Raw genomic sequence first — 13614 nt, 5'->3', positions numbered from 1 at the left:
AAACAAATTGTAGCAGAAGAAAAAAAAGTGTATTTATAGTATAAGAAAAGTAAGAATCTAGGAGAGCAGTTTTGAGTTCTGAAAGAGAACTGAGAGAGACAGACAGGGGAAAAGAGCTATACATTCATTTTAAAACTGTTATACTCCCTCCCCAGATTCTCAACTTTACCATCTAGTTTCTCAGTGGATTTTGTGAAAGCGGTTACCATATTTGGAACAGGAAGGAGACATGGTGTACATCCCAGATGATGCTGACTTCAACTCATTCAGAGAACAATGTGAGAGTCTGGTGGGCTGGCATGTCCAGTATAACAAGGGGGGAGTAACAGTATGGAACCATGAGCAAGAGGACAGTAAAACTGTGCAGAAACTGAAGGTAAGAAGCAGAAAAGCAGGTGCAGATGTCTGATCGACAATTGCTGCTTCTCTGGGACACTTACAATACTGACAGAAATAGGTGTCATAACATGTAATTTTTTGTGCTTTTATCAGCTTCATTATATAGCAGCTGTTTTGCTTGAAGAGGTCACTTTATTATACAGTGGGACATGCCACTGTTTATCGATGCTTTCCTTCTTCCCCTTCCTACTGCAATCAGCCAGTCTATACAAAATCTCATCTGTGCCTGGGGCCATAGCACTGCATCATGCTCCACAGCAGCTGTGTGTTCTTTCAGTTCCTCTCCAGAAAATACAAAAATGTTTAATTACCATTTGGATTCATAGTTGTTATTAGACCCTTCAGCTGCATTGCAGGCAGGAGGTCTGTTGACTTATCTTCTGTTAAAGAGCCGGTCCCTCATCCTGGGTTCACAGAGCCGGGATGGTGAACTTCAGTCATGCAATGTTACAAGTTGGTCTGGTTTCCAGGACAAACAAATTAGCAACTAGATCAACTCTTTGTCAACAAATCTCAAACATATATCTGCAAATTCTATATAGTGTGACTAGAGTTGTGCATGAAAATCTAGGTGTATTCTGATTTGTGTGTGCAACTGAACTGGTTAACAAGCCAATCAGCGCTGATAGTTGGATGTTAACAAGCAATTATCAACACTAATTAGAATTTACATGCACTACTCGCTAAGCATGTTCTATAACATAGTCCACATAAATTCTACTGTACAGATCCCAAAAAGGGGGTGGAGCTATAGGAGGAGCATTGGTGGGTCATGGGTGTTCCAAAAATTTATGCGCAGTGTTATAGAATAACCTGCTCTATGACTAAAGTCATGTGTGGGCATTTATACCAGGTTTTCATTGGCGTAATTGGCTGCATCTAAATTCTAGTCAAGTGGATGGATTTAGGCATATTCTATAAATCATGCCTAACTTTAGACACAGTTTACAGAATAGGACTAAGTGTGTGTACCTTCGGCACTGATTTTTTTAGGTAATATATTTAGAATTAGGTCCATAAAGGACAATTCTGTAAAGGACAGCTAAATTTAGACATCAAGGGCTAAATTCTATATATGGCATTTGAAAATCCACACTGAAATAAAATATGCCTAGAAGTATTATATAAATTATGCCTACATTTAGGCATACTTTATAGAATAAGGCTAAATTTCTGTGTGGATTATAGAATATGCCGAGCGCCCATCTGCATGACTAAATTTAGTCGCAGGCAGTTGCACCAAGTAAAACTTGGTATAAATCCTGATACCTAAATTAGGCATGGACTGGGTATATTCTATAGCAATGCACATAGTTTTGAGAAGCATCCACAATCCGCCCATTCCACATCCATGGCCATGCCCCCTTTTCAACTATACGAGTAAGAACTTACCGCATCACGTTGCAGAATACACTTAGACATTTGTTGCATAAATTCAAATGTAATGCCAATTAGTATCAATAATTGCTTGTTGAGTGGCAATTATCAGTGCTGATTGCCTTAAGTTGCGCTAAATAGAATCTGGGGGCAATTGCATACACTGATTTTTAGACTAGGTGCGCTTATGTATGTTCACAGTATAGAAACCGCACTGGCGATTTCTATACTTCGAGTTCATTGAATTGTTTCTCAGCTGCTAACCGGACGCTGAACACAAGGTTCAATTTGGTGCACAACACTTACCCTGAAGATTTATATTCAGAGAAAACTCAGCAGTTGACTCCTGATGAAGGCTGGTTAGCCGAAACACAGCCTGTGTTGAGTTTACTTGGCTGGGACTTCTGTGTGCTGAATATACAATAAAAACAATGTGTTTTACAAGACAGTATCATCTTGATGCTTTAGTTTCTTCCACTCCTGTGACTGTTTCGTTTGGATTGTTTGTTGAAGTATTTGGTTTTCTTCTTTTGGTTTGGAGTCCAATTTAGGTGCCCATTGTTATAGAATAGTGTGCAGGTAGATCCATGTGCAAATCATAAATAGTGCCAAATTAAGTGCTTGTTAACTCCAGTAATTAAATCATTGGAGCCCATTAACTGATTATTTTGTGCATGGATCTGGGATTCGACACCCAATTTGGGGTGATCTTTATAAAATCCAGGGGTAAGCACGCTTTGTCTTGCCTATGTTTAGGGGCCTCTTCATAGAATTGCTCCCATACTGTATATTGTTATGTATTATGTTTCTACTTGCAATCTACCTTGAACTATTTTTGGTTAAGCAAAAAATAAGTACTCATATTAAATTCAATAAAATTAAATACCATGGATATCCTGAGAACAAACATTTATTTCTGTCATTCATGGACTAAAATGTTCTAAGCATTTTTCCCATAGACACAAAATAAGGGAAATCCTTTAGTACACCTGGTCCCAATGGTGTGTGGACAGCCCATGTGGCATTTTGTTGTCTGTTGTATCTACATTTTTTCGGTGGACTCCTATTTCGGCCTGCTTTTGGGATCCTTTTACTAAGCTGCAGTAAGAACTATTGTATGCTTACTGCAGCTTAGAATGGCATATCGCAGGGTGCATTGAGGCACTGCAATAATTTTGAATATGTGCTCTCAAACTGTGTGCAAAATTTTTAAAAATATTTTTGTGGGGGGGACATGTCTGGGGTAGAGAGTGGTTATGTCTGTGCTGATGAGCACAACTACATTGCCGCTCGCTAACTGATTAGCATGTGATTAGCGCATGAATCCTTACTGCCTACAAAATAGGTGACTGTAAGCGCTCATGCACTAAAAGGGGAGGGGGGGGGGGTCTTTTACTAAGCCGTGGTAGTGCTTTTAGCTCACAGTAGAAATCAGGTGGTGGTAAAAGCCGAGGCGCCCATTATATTCCTATGAGCATCTTGGCAACGGATTCTAAAATGAGCTAAAAATGCTACCACTGCTTAGTGAAAGACCCCCCTAATCTTTTTCGATGGCCAAGTGCTAACGGTAAAATTAGCGTGTGGCCATCAATACAAAAAATAGAATGTGGCCATTTTCCAGCTGTGGTAAAAATGGCCTTAGCGCATGGGAAAGACTAGCGTAAAGGCACGCTAAGTTTGGTAAAAGGTCTCCTTTATGTTTTGGTTGTGTATGTGGCCGTGCTGTAAAACAACTTCTCAGTACCATTACTGCTCTCTTCAATCTTGTATTATTGCTGTGTCTCTCACTGTTGATATACAACCTCTGATGACATTCTACTCTGCTGACTGATTGGTTTCTGGTTCAGTGGGAAAACTAAATCTAATAATCAGGATTCAACATGATCCAATTAGTGTTTCTTTGATAAGAGACTTCTCAGATTACAGTACAAGGACCCATATTTTATTCTTACAGTATTTGAAGTCAGTGGTTTTATAATTTGTAGATAGACTGAAGAGCTATCCCCCAGGGATTCTTCAGAGACAGACTGTATGGGATGACTTCTCTCAGTAACATCATCTGTAGCTATTGTTCTGTGCCTGGAAGAGTAGCTCTAATAAATAAGAGCATATAGCAAAGTATTAGCCAGCATCTTTAACCCTCATAAATTGTGTTTCTTAAGTTCTCATGATTTGTTGATCATCAGTCCTCTTGCCCACTAAGATACTGTTGAATACTGACCCCTATGTTCTTACATAAACAAAATGAATAAGGTTCAGGATCTTTCTTTTCTATGTGTTTGTGCATTTATTTATTGGGATTTATTAACTGTCTTTATGAAGAGATTCACCCAAGGCAACATACAACAGGTAGAGCTTAATAAAAAGACTTTCCATTGTGTTAACAGCGCAACAGTAATAAAAGGATCAAACATCTTTAAAATAAAATGATTCAATTAAACAAAAATTTTAAAAAGGCTCAAATGTCAGCATAAAGCACAGCTAAAATAATGAGAAGGATGTTTATGTACAAAAACGATGGAATGTAATAAAAACAAAACTCAAATGACCTCATAGCTCAGTGTTCTTCAGCGGCAAGGCCCAGGGGCCAATGGTGGCCCCTGGAAACCTCTGAGGTGACCCCTATTGTCTTTCTGGGTTTTGATTTTTTTTGCTACTCTGCCTCTCTACCCAGGCTCAGGACAGAAAGGGGAAAGTGGGGGAATGAGCCACATGCTTGAAGGATGAGGCATTTCTCAATAGACAAAATAAAAGACATTTGGAAATACCCCCTAGTGAAGGTGGGCTGACGGGGGTTGGATGTCATTGACATACACTGGTCAGCAGTGTCGTGGCCCCACATGAGAAGATATTTGGTGACTCTCCTTCAGCTCATTAGAATCTAAAGTGGCCTCAGTTTAAATAATTAAGGAAGACCACTAGCATTGCTGGAGTGAATTTTGATGGCAGCTTCAGAGGTTGATGAGTAAGACCAATGCCGAGCAGACTTCTATGGTCTGAGTTCTGTAAATGGCAAAAAGCCAGATCAGGATCAAAGTTAGAGTAGGCTTCGATAGCAATTCTAGTAGTTGGGAAGTAGGACTGGTGTCAGGCAGACTTCTACGGTCCAGAATTGGAAGAGAGAGATAGAGATTAAGGGACTCATTTTTGAAACAGAAAAATGTCCAAAAAGCGGCACAAAGCAGCAGATGGAATTTTTTGTCCAAAACGTCCAAGTCACTATTTTTGAAACACATTTTTAAGACGTATTCAATGTAGTTCATCTGCAGTGTGTCCAAATCACAAGGGGTCATGTTGGGGCAGGATTTGGGCATTTTCAAAACTTGGACATTTTTCTGTCATAATGGAACAAAGCAAAAACATCCAGGGCTAAAAGTTAAATGTTTTGGTCTAGACCCGTTTCAGTTACAACTAAGTCACAAGAAGGTGCCCTCAATGTCCAGATAACCACTGGAGGGATTAAGGCATGATCCTCCTTATTCCCGCAGTGGTCAATGACCCCCTCCCACCCCCAAAGATGTGAAAGAAACAGTACATACCAGCCTCTATGACAGTTATAATCAGTAACCTGGTGGTCAGTGCAATGCACTGTAGAGAACGGGGCTCATGCTCATATCTCACTCTAACTGTTACACTTGTGGTGGAAAGTGTGAACCCTCTAAAGCCCACCAAAAACCTACTGTAGCCAGATATAGGTGATACCTGCAGCTATAAGGGCTATTGTAGTGGTGTACAGTTGGGTACAGTAGTTTTTTGGTGGGTCTTGGAGGGCTCCCCATACAATATAAGGGGGTAATGGTGAGATGTGTACCTGGGACCTTTCATTGTGAAGTCCACTGCAGCACCACCTGGGGTCCTCACTGCTCTGCTAGGATGTCTGTCTAGCCAGTCTACTAAGAATGCGGGCTCCCCCCTATCCCAATGGCTTGTTGTTGTCGGGTTTTCCATTGGACCTTTTTTTTTTTTTAATGGTCACAAAAGAAAAATGCACTGAGCACAAAATATCTAGGAAATGGCCATTTTCAAAACAAAAAGATACACATATTTCTGTTTCAAAAATCATTATGTTCAACACTTGATATTTGGATGTTTTCAGCAAAACGTCCAAAATTGGACTTAGACATCATAACAAAAATGCCCCTTCACTATACCAATGTTTAATCATGAAGAAACTTTTCCTGGATAAGCTAAGAGAAGCTGGAAAAGTTGTCAGAAAAGCAAAGAGGGAAATGGAAGAAAGATACCTAATACAGTAAAATTGGGAAATAAGACGTTTTTCAGATATGTAAGGGACAGGAGGAAGTGCCATAATAGCAATGTGAGGTCCAAAGCTGAGGGTGAGGAATATTTTATTTATTTTATTTGTTACATTTGTATCCCACATTTTCCCACCTATTTGTAGGCTCAATGTGGCTTACATAGTACCGGAGAGGGCTTTGCAGGCTCTGGTGTGAACAAATACAGGGTGATGTTGTGGTAAGATCAAGTTCATGTGGCACAGCCACATTAGGGAATCGGAGAACGGAAGAGTCCATTATGTGCTTTAGTTTGGTTGTGTTGCAGAGATTAGGCATTTAAGTTGGATCGGTAGGGTATGCTTTTTTAAACAGGTTTGAGTTCTTTGATTGGGTGACAGGAGAATTGAATCAGGGACGAGCTATGGACGTAATCTACTTAGATTTCAGCAAAGCTTTTGACACGGTTCCCCACAGGAGGCTCTTAAATAAACTGGATGGGCTGAAGATAGGACCCGAAGTGGTGAACTGGATTAGGAACTGGTTGACGGACAGAAGCCAGAGGGTGGTGGTGAATGGAATTCGCTCGGAGGAGGGAAAGGTGAGTAGTGTTGTGCCTCAAGGATCAGTGCTGGGACCGATTCTGTTCAATATATTTGTGAGTGACATTGCCGAAGGGTTAGAAGGTAAAGTTTGCCTATTTGCGGATGATACTAAGATCTGTAACAGAGTGGACACCCGGGAGGGAGTGGAAAACATGAAAAAGGATCTGAGGAAGCTAGAAGAATGGTCTAAGGTTTGGCAATTAAAATTCAATGCGAAGAAATGCAAAGTGATGCACTTAGGGAATAGAAATCCTCGGGAGACGTATGTGTTAGGCGGGGAGAATCTGATAGGTACGGACGGGGAGAGGGATCTTGAGGTGATGGTATCTGAGGATCTGAAGGCAATGAAACAGTGAGACAAGGCAGTGGCTGTAGCCAGGGTTGCCAGGTGGAAAATTTTTTTCCCACCCAATCCAGCCTAAAAACAGCCCAAAACCCGCCCAAACTCAAACCCCGCCCCTGACACCCCCACCCCCGCGTCATCACCCCCGCCCCCGCCGTCATCAACCCCGCCTCCACCATCACCGGCCCCGCCTCCCCCGTCATCGGCCCCGCCTCCCCCGTCATCGGCCCCCGCCCAGAACGTCACTAACCCCACCCAAAATGTCACTAACCCCGCCCCCCGCGGCCGAAAAAACCGCCTGAAAACCGCGGAAAAGAAATAAAAGAAGCCCAAAAAACCGCGACCCGCCGCGGGCAAAAATTTCCCGCGGCGGGTCGCGGAAAACCGCCCAATTGGGCAGTAAAACCGCCCACCTGGCAACACTGGCCGTAGCTAGAAGGTTGTTAGGCTGTATAGAGAGAGGTGTGACCAGCAGAAGAAAGGAGGTGTTGATGCCCCTGTATAAGTCGTTGGTGAGGCCCCACCTAGAGTATTGTGTTCAGTTTTGGAAGCCGTACCTTGCGAAGGATGTAAAAAGAATTGAAACGGTGCAAAGAAAAGCTACGAGAATGGTAAGGGATTTGCGTTACAAGATGTATGAGCAGAGACTTGATGACCTGAACATGTATACTCTGGAAGAAAGGAGAAGCAGGGGTAATATGATACAGACGTTCAAATATTTGAAAAGTATTAATCCGCAAACGAACCTTTTCCGGAGGTGCGAAGGCGGTAGAACGAGAGGACATGAAATGAGATTGAAGGGGAGCAGACTCAAGAAAAATGTCAGGAAGTATTTTTTCATGGAGAGAGTAGTGGATGCTTGGAATGCCCTCCCGCGGGAGGTGGTGGAAATGAAAACGGTAACAGAATTCAAACACGCGTGGGATAAACATAAAGGAATCCTGTTCAGAAGGAATGGATCCTAAGGAGCTTAACCGAGATTGGGTGGCAGAGCCGGTGGCGGGAGGCGGGGATAGTGCTGGGCAGACTTATACGGTCTGTGCCAGAGCCGGTGGTGGGAGGCGGGGCTGGTGGTTGGGAGGCGGGGATAGTGCTTGGCAGATTTACACGGTCTGTGCCCTGAAAAGGACAGGTACAAATCAAGGTAAGGTATACACAAAAAGTAGCACATATGAGTTTATCTTGTAGGGCAGACTGGATGGACCATGCAGGTCTTTTTCTGCCGTCATTTACTATGTTACTATGTTAGTGATTTCCGGAAGTTTAGGTGGTCGTACATCGTTTTCAAGGCTTTTGGTAGTGTGTTCCACAGTTGTGTGCTTATGTAGGAAAAACTAGATGCGTAAGTTGTTTTGTATTTAAGTCCTTTGCAACTTGGGTAGTGCAGATTTAGATAGGATCGTGTTGATTCGGATGTATTTCTAATTGGTAAGTCGATCAAGTCTGTCATGTAACTCGGAGCTTCTCCGTAGATGATTTTGAGGGGCATAATTGAACGAAAATGTCTATCTTCATGGGCGTTTATCTCCGAGAACGGGTCCGTGAAGGGGCGGACCGAACCGTATTTTAAAAAAAAATAGACGTCCATGTTTTATTCGACAATTTGTGAGCTGGGCGTTTTTGTTTTTCAGTGATAATGGAAAATGAAAGCGCCCAGCTCAAAAACGAATAAATCCAAGGCATTTGTTCGTGGGAGGGGCCAGGATTCGTAGTGCACTGGTCCCCCTCACATGCCAGGACACCAACCGGGCACCCTAGGGGGCACTTTTACAAAAACAAAAAAAAGGTAAAAGAGCTCCCAGGTGCATAGCACCCTTCCCTTGTGTGTTGAGCCCCCCAAATCCCCCTCAAAACCCACTGCCCACAAGTCTACACCATTACTATAGCCCTAAGGGGTGAAGGAGGGCACCTAGATGTGGGTACAGTGGGTTTGGGGGGGGGGGGGGGTTGGACGTCTAAGCATTAAGCAGCACAATTGTAACAGGTAGGGGGGGGATGGGCCTGGGTCCACCTGCCTGAAGTCCATTGCACCCCCTAACAACTGCTCCAGGGACCTGCATACTGCTGCCAGGGAGGTAGGTATGACATTTGAGGGTGAAAATAAAAAGTTGTGAAACATCATTTTTTGTGGTGGGAGGGGGTTAGTGACCACTGGGGGAGTCAGGGGAGGTCATCCCTGATTCCCTCTGGGGGTTATCTGGTCATTTAGGGCACTTTTTGGGGCCTTATTCGTGAAAAAACAGGGTCCAGGAAAAGTGCCCTAAATTCTAGCTACAAACGCATACTTTTTTTCCATTATCGGCGAAAAGCGCCCATCTCTCCTCGGCCGATAACCACGCCCCAGTTCCACCTTCGCCACGCCTCCAACACGCCCCCGTCAACTTTGTACGCTTCCGCGATGGAGTGCAGTTGAAAACGTCCAAAATCGACTTTCCATTATACCGATTTATTCGTTTTTGTGAGATAAACGTCTATCTCCCGATTTGGGTCGAAATCTAGGCGTTTTTCTCTTTCAATTATAAGGTGGTTTGTGAGCCAAGGTGCAGATTTTGAAGGCAATGCGTTCTTTGATTAGAAGCCAGTGTAGTTTTTCGCGGAGGGGTTTTGCGCTTTCAAATCGCGTTTTACCAAATATAAGCCTAGCTGCTGTGTTTTGAGTGGTCTGAAGTTTCTTTAAGGTTTGTTCTTTACATCCCGCATAAATTCCATTGCATTAATCTAAGTGGCTTAGTACCATTGATATGTGGAAGCTGATAAGGATAAAGCTGAACTGCTTAACAACTATTTCTGTTCTGCGTTCACGGATGAAAGGTCGAGGGTAGGATCGCAGAAAACAAGTGCAAATGGGGTGGATGTATGGAAGACCAAGACCCGTTCTCAGAGGACTGTGTTCGTGAGGAGCTAGCTAAACTAAAAGTAGACAAAGCGATGGGGCCTGATGGGATACATCCAAGGGTGCTCAAGGAACTCAGAGAAGTTCTTGCGGCTCCGCTGACAGACCTCTTCAATGCTTCCTTAGAATCTGGAGTGGTCCCGGAGGACTAGAGAAGGGCAGATGTGGTCCCTTTGCACAAGAATGGAAGTAAGGAGGAATTACAGGCCTGTCAGTCTGACCTCAGTAGTAAGCAAACTAATGGAAACACTTCTAAAGCGGAGGATTGTGAGGTTTCTCAAATTGAATGGAATGCAGGACCAAAGGCAGCATGGCTTCACTAGAGGCAGGTTGTGTCAGACAAATCTGATTGATTTCTTTGACTGGGTGACCAAACAGTTGGATGTGGGAGGGGCGCTAGATGCGGAGTACTTAGATTTCAGCAAAGCCTTTGCCACGGTTCCGCACAGGCAACTCATAAATAAACTGAGTACCCTTGGTATGGGACCTAGAATAACTGACTGGGTTAAAAATTAATTGAATGGAAGGAGACAGAGGGTAGTAGTAAATGGAGCTTGCTCTGAAGATAGGGATGTTATCAGTGGAGTGCCACAGGGATCGGTCCTTTTTAACATCTTTGTGAGTGATATTGTGAAGGGCTGTCTGGTAAAGTTTGTCTCTTTGCAGATGATACCAAACTCTGCAACAGGTGAACACCCTTGAAGGGGTGGATGATATGAGGAAGGACCTAGCGAAACTTAAGGAATGGTCCAATATTTGGCAACTGAGATTTAATGCTAAAAAATGCAGGGTCATGCACTTGGGTCACAAGAATCCGAGGGAACAGTACAATATAGGGGGTGAAGTGCCTCTGTTTACAAAGGAAGAGGAGGACTTGGGGGTGATTGTGTCTGATGACCTTAAAGTTTCCAAGCAGGTGGAAAAAGCGACGGTCACAGCCAGAAGGATGCTTGGGTGCATAAGGAGAGGGATGACCAACAGGAACAAAGAGGTGATAGTGCCCTTGTATAAGTCTCTGCTGAGGCCCCATTTAGAGTACTGTGTGCAATTCTGGAGACTGCACCTTTGGAAGGATATAAACAGGATGGAGTCAGTCCACAGGGCGGCTACAAAATTGGTAAGCAGTCTTGGACATAAAACATATAGGGACAGGCTCAGGAACCTCAACATGTATACGCTGGAAGAGAGGAGGAAGAGAGGAGATATAATAAAGATGTTTAAATATCTCAGGGGCATTATACAGGAAGTGAGCCTTTTTCAAATGAAGAAAAACCTGGAATGAGGGAGCATATGATGAAGTATAGGCTTAGGAGGAATCAAAGAAAGTATTCGTTCAAGGAAAGGATGGTGGAAGGGTGGAATGGCCTCCCAGTAGAGGTCGTGGAGACAAGAACTGTGTCAGAAATTAAGAAAGCGTGGGACAAGCATGTGGGATCCCATAGGAAAAGGAAGAGTTAGTGATTATGGAGGATGGGCAGACTGGATGGACCATTTGAACTTTATCTGCCATCATGTTTCTATGTTTCTAAGTGAAACCTGTGCAGAGTGCCAGATACAACCCTGTCCACCTGGTCTTTATCTGCCAACATTTACTGTGTTACTGTCGAGATAGTCCTAGTAATATTAATAAAATGATAGAGTGTAAGAAATATGCACTTTAAAACAGCATAGCAGAACATTCATATAACAGAAATATGATAAATATCAGCAGACTATAAATTATCCAAAACTTTTCATCATAAATTTTAAATTATTTAAACAAGTGTATCAAAATGCATGAGTAAATGCAATGTATCATACAAAGCTCAATCAGCAAATGTGAATTTCACTCAGTCATGAAGCCAATAGTGACAATATAATCTTAAGTTCTCAATTTAAATAAACTTTAAGCACTGAAAAACAAATCATGTCATAAAGCTGTCACTTATGTTTATGTTTTTCTTTAGATTCTTGATAAACCAAAACTTGACCTTTCATACTCAGATTTCTTAGGTTGTTCAGTGCAGTTTCTATAAATTATAAATTATATATAATATATTTTGTTTGGAATCTTTTCTGACTTCTGCTCTTTGAGTGCTGATAAACTCTATGGTTATTATGTATCTTGACTATTGCAATGCACTTTATAATGGTATCCATCAAGTAGATATTAAACGGTTACAAATAGTTCAAAATACGGCAATTAGGCTGTTGACCAATTATGAGAAATATGATCATGTCACTCTGCTTCTGAGAAATGAACATTGGCTTCTAATCTCTCATAGGGCTTGATATAAAACTCTTTGATTCTTTGCCTAACTGGATTCTGCTGACCTTCTACACACCGTCACAGTCATTATGGTCTAACTCTCAAAATCAACTGGTAGTTCCATCTTTTCAAACCTTGAGTCTTGAAACTATGTACCAAGATGTTCAGCATTGCTGGTCTCTACTGGAATGCGATGCCTTTATATTTGCTATTGGAGGGCTCTTGTTGTATTTACGAGATTACTTACATCTTAGTTATTTCAAGATACATTTGGGGCATAATTTTGTTATAATTCATGTATGTTATTTTTTATTCATACTTAATGCTCATTGGCCCATCAGTTGGGGATGGATATGATATGATATATGATATGATATGATACGATATGAGATGAGATGATATGTTATGTTATGATATAATTGGTTTATGTTCATGTTTATTTTTATATCTATGATCTTTTACTCTTTCTTAATTTGAATTTGGCATTCTTTTCTTTCTTTCTTTTTTTTTTTTTTTTTACTATTATTACATTGTAAACTGGTCAGAAGGTCATTCCTATGGGCGGTATATCAAATTTTTAATGAAACCATCTTTCTGTGGTACAAACAAAGCAAATTTTATATTACATACAGGAAATATTATATACCTATTGGGTCATATTTTATGTATAGCGCCTAGAAAATCCGTGTGGAAAACATTTCTGCCTAAGCGTATTCTATAAGCAGTGCCTAGATATAGGTGTAGTATATAGAATATGCTTAGTTGATATCTCAGTGCCTAAATCTATGCGTCTCCATTTACACCAATGAAAATGTGGTGTAAATCCCGGCACGTAGATTTAGATGCAGAGTGCCATATTCTATAACTGCATGCGTAAATTTTGGAATGCCCATTTCCCCACCCATATCCATACGCTTAGGGAGTTGTGCAAGTAAATTCTAATTATTATCAATTAATGCTCATTATTGCTTGTTAAGTGCTGCTAACAATGCTGATTGACTTGTTAAGCCAATTAACTTACACGCATTGTTACAGAATACACTTGGATTCTGGTGTGGATCTCTAGGTGCACTATATAGAATCTGGGAGATTACATACAGCTTGCTTAAGCAATCTGCTTTACTTCAAATGATAAAATCCCACAAAAGTGGATGGCTATGCAAAGAGAAATTCACTAACTGCTGGATTCTGTATATGTTGCCCAAAGTTGGGTGTGCACTTTTGGCTATGAATCACAGATCCACACATAAACAAATTAGCCAATTAGGTGATAACAATCAATTATTGGTGTTAACAAGCACTTAATTGTCAATAATTAGGACATATGTGAGGATCTGTCCTATGTCCTATTCTATAACATGAGCGCCTAAATTTCATAGTGTACAACTCCAAAAGAGACATAGCCGTGGGAGGGGCATGGGTAGCTCAGGGATGTTCCCAGAAATTATGTACGTTATAGAATACCTGCATTTGCACCTAACTGCTATCACGTGAGCATTTACACCAGTGTTTGG

The 13614-nt window shown here is 41.7% G+C and overlaps 1 protein-coding gene across 1 annotated transcript in view; it reads left to right on the top strand.

Moving 5' to 3' along the window:
- Positions 1-229: 229 nt before the first annotated feature.
- The window catches only part of LOC115476345 (START domain-containing protein 10-like), a 74651-nt gene continuing 61266 nt past the window's right edge, over positions 230-13614 (top strand). The window contains exon 1 of the mRNA XM_030212671.1: positions 230-376. Within this exon, the coding sequence (XP_030068531.1) occupies positions 230-376 (147 nt within the window). The remainder of the gene's footprint in view (positions 377-13614) is intronic.

This window comes from Microcaecilia unicolor, chromosome 8 (genome assembly GCF_901765095.1).
Source record: "Microcaecilia unicolor chromosome 8, aMicUni1.1, whole genome shotgun sequence".
NCBI classification, from domain to species: Eukaryota; Metazoa; Chordata; class Amphibia; order Gymnophiona; family Siphonopidae; genus Microcaecilia; species Microcaecilia unicolor.
The sequence above is the reverse complement of the archived record's forward strand: the minus strand, read 5'-3'. Positions and strand labels throughout refer to the sequence as shown.